Source organism: Lottia gigantea (assembly GCF_000327385.1).
Source record: "Lottia gigantea unplaced genomic scaffold LOTGIsca_232, whole genome shotgun sequence".
Lineage (NCBI taxonomy): Eukaryota > Metazoa > Mollusca > Gastropoda > Lottiidae > Lottia > Lottia gigantea.
Window position 1 is genome coordinate 187,548 of NW_008708659.1, and position 3,116 is coordinate 190,663.

Consider the following 3,116-nt stretch of genomic DNA (forward strand, 5'->3'; position numbering starts at 1 on the left):
TTAATAGATCGTTGTTTGTAAAAAAAACTGAAGAATATCTTCACTAGCTGTCTATTAAAAATAGCTTATCAAACAGAAAAAACTTTTGAACTGGACCGGGACACATTGTTCAAAAACTATTTTTGGGTGTCTGTGTGGCTTGTTTATGGACCAATTAAACTTTTGCTTTTTTATGTTATTTGTAACAAGATAAATTTGTACAAATATATTTACAAAAATTCGATTTTTAGTTTTCTGATTGATATGAAATTCACTCGACAGTGGCATCCCACTTTTTTGTAGGTAAAAGAATTTTTTTTGTTCATATTTATAACCAATAATAGCGAGGAAAAAGACGAGGAAGCGAGGAAAAAGGTGAGGAAAAGAGCGAGAACTACTAATGGTGAACACCATGTAACAGGTTCTCCTTGTGGTACCTTTTCAAATATTTTCAAATATTTCTTCTCTTATATATTCATCTATTCATTTCTTCAAAGGTTCTTGTAAATAATAAGCAACTGGTCTAGGTTTTTGAGCTACAGGTACTACTCCTGGTTTCATGTTATATTTAGCATATAAATCTTTATCATTTTTCAAATCTCTGATTCTTCCAATTCCTTCAAATATGTTTGTATGTCTGTTTACTATTTCTTTAATTGATGTTTCTTCGTTATCTGCAATATTGGTACTCTTCACCATACTCTCATGCATTCTCAAATCATTCATAGTTAAAAGTGAACCATCTGGTCTTATTTCTAACATACCTAGCTCCACCATTGTTTTCCTACTCAATAAAGGTAGTGACTTCATCTTCCCTTTAATAACAATTACTCTAGCTGGTACTCCTCTTGTTTTTCTTCTTATAATGGTATGAAATTCTCCTTTGATTTGCAGCTTATTCTGTAGTGTGCTTAATGATATGTTCGTTTTCTCCAACATAGGATTTATAGATGTTCTGTGAACTAGTGCTTTAAATTGGTATTCATCCATAATGTTGACATCTGCACCACTATCTAGATCCATCTTGAAATAAATTCCTTCCATTTCAACTTCTACAGACTTTTAGTGCTGTCATTCATCAATACCTTCTTTATTCTAAATTCATCTATGGTATTTGCTATAAATTCATCATCTGATAAGCTACTTTGCTTTTCTTTCTCTCTTGCCATTCTGATATGACCTCTATTTGATTTTCCATGCTGTTCTTTTCTATTCTGTCTGTTATCTTTAAATTCTGAAATTACTTTGTTTTCTATCTTTGTGTGAATTTCTATCATAATTTCTTGATCTTCTTACTTTACTTTCATTGGTACAAGCAGATGCAAAGTGATTCCATTTCTGACATTTAAAATATTGTGAACCATATGCTGGACAGTTTTCTCCTGCTTTGTGGTTACCAGTTAATCCACAATATTGACATCTTATTGAATCTTTTCTATAAAACCCTTCTCTGTTCACACTGGAAATTTTCTCATCATCCTTTTCTGTCTGTATCTTCATATCCTTTAACTGCATCAAAGATCTTCATTCTTACTAGCCTCTGTTAGATTTCGGGGAAGGGAGGGTTTGATTCTCCCAAATGTACAGGCCTAGGTTGGAGCAGACTCTTTATTTAGAAATAAGGATTAAGGGTCTTGATATTGGGTTTTCTTCTGTTCTTATTTTGATCTGAAATTAGAAAATATAACTAAGTATAGTATCTGTTATGTACTGATTGTTTTTAGTTTACTATGAACAATATTATCATGTAAGTTCTTTTTTTATGCAACTATCATTTTCTGCTTATAGACATGGGGGAATTTCTCTTGAAGGCTCTTATAGTGGGCATGAACTATCTTGCTTGCTCGATTGCTGGTTGTAATGAACGGAACAACAAAGGGTGCTATGCCTACATTATGATGAATATTTAGTCCTATAGGTCTTGCTGTATTCAATGTCTCAATCCAATGGACTTCCCTAGATTGACGGAATTTGGTAGTTTCATCTTCGGGCAAGTCAATTTCTATACGCTCAATTGGGATTATAGGGTGAGATCGTCTATTGAATGGTCGTTGAGGTTGAAATGATTAGAAACAGGCTTTTCTTTCTTTAATTTGATATCTGACCTATAACCATTAAAACGAGTTCGTAAATTATTCTTAGTTTCTCCTACATATTGTTTGGGGCATTTCTTGCATGAAATTAAATATATTACATTCGAATGTTCACATGTTAGATGTTCCTGGATCGGGTACTTTTTATTCCTAGAGTTGCTTACAAAATAATGAGTTTCTGATATAAAGGGACATCTGTGTTAAGGTGGAATTGTTTATGTTTCGTAAAAATCGTTTAGAGTACAGTAGTATATGAGCTTTTACATTTAAATGCAAATTTATGTTCAAAATATTATTGAATGTGTTTTATCAGAATGTAATACAATTTTTTTTCAAACACAAACTACGTATATATTTCATCAATTGGGTTTTCAACAATACTCCTCAAAAATCCGATGAATGAATTTCTTGATAAATATGGAAGTGATACAACCACAAACTTTCAACTTATGAGATGGGCGAATGAGTTAAATATATCACCGTTTTATTATTGTATGAGAGATGAAATAAATGATCTGAAATATAAGAAAGGTAAATTTTACGCGATAACAAATATACATACTTCCGATCAAAAAGGAGTTCATCATTCTGCTTATGGATTATTCTTATGGATTAGAACCCACTGAAGAGATAATGCAATTGACTAATAAACAATCAAATGTTCTTCCTTTCAAATTCAATTACCGGGACAAAAGTTTTGTGGTCAGCTTTCACTTTAGGTTATATATCAGTTAAGTTTAGGAAAACAATTCGAAGAAATTGTAATAAATTTAACTCAATAAAAATGGCGAAAAAGTTTGGATTAGGTTCTTTATCTTTAGAAACTAAAAAACCTAACATTACAGCGTGGATAAATAAAGCGAAACCTTACTTTGTGGATAAAATCGGAGACACTCTTCAAGGTGATTTAGATATGAACAATTTTTAGCATAACTAATTTAAAGTCTCCGGAAAACGATAATGACGCTGTTCACAAGAAATATTTACGGGAACAAATGAATTCAATTGAAGTAAATAAAAACCATTTAGAAGATAAAATAAGTA

General features: G+C 31.5%; 1 protein-coding gene across 1 annotated transcript; it reads right to left on the bottom strand.

Annotated features, from left to right (window-relative positions):
• Positions 1-462: 462 nt before the first annotated feature.
• Positions 463-1,002, bottom strand: LOTGIDRAFT_175011 (hypothetical protein; the record flags this gene model as incomplete). Its single annotated transcript, XM_009055111.1, has 1 exon — positions 463-1,002. One exon carries the CDS (start codon positions 1,000-1,002, stop codon positions 463-465), a length of 540 nt encoding a protein of 179 aa, XP_009053359.1.
• Positions 1,003-3,116: the final 2,114 nt, after the last annotated feature.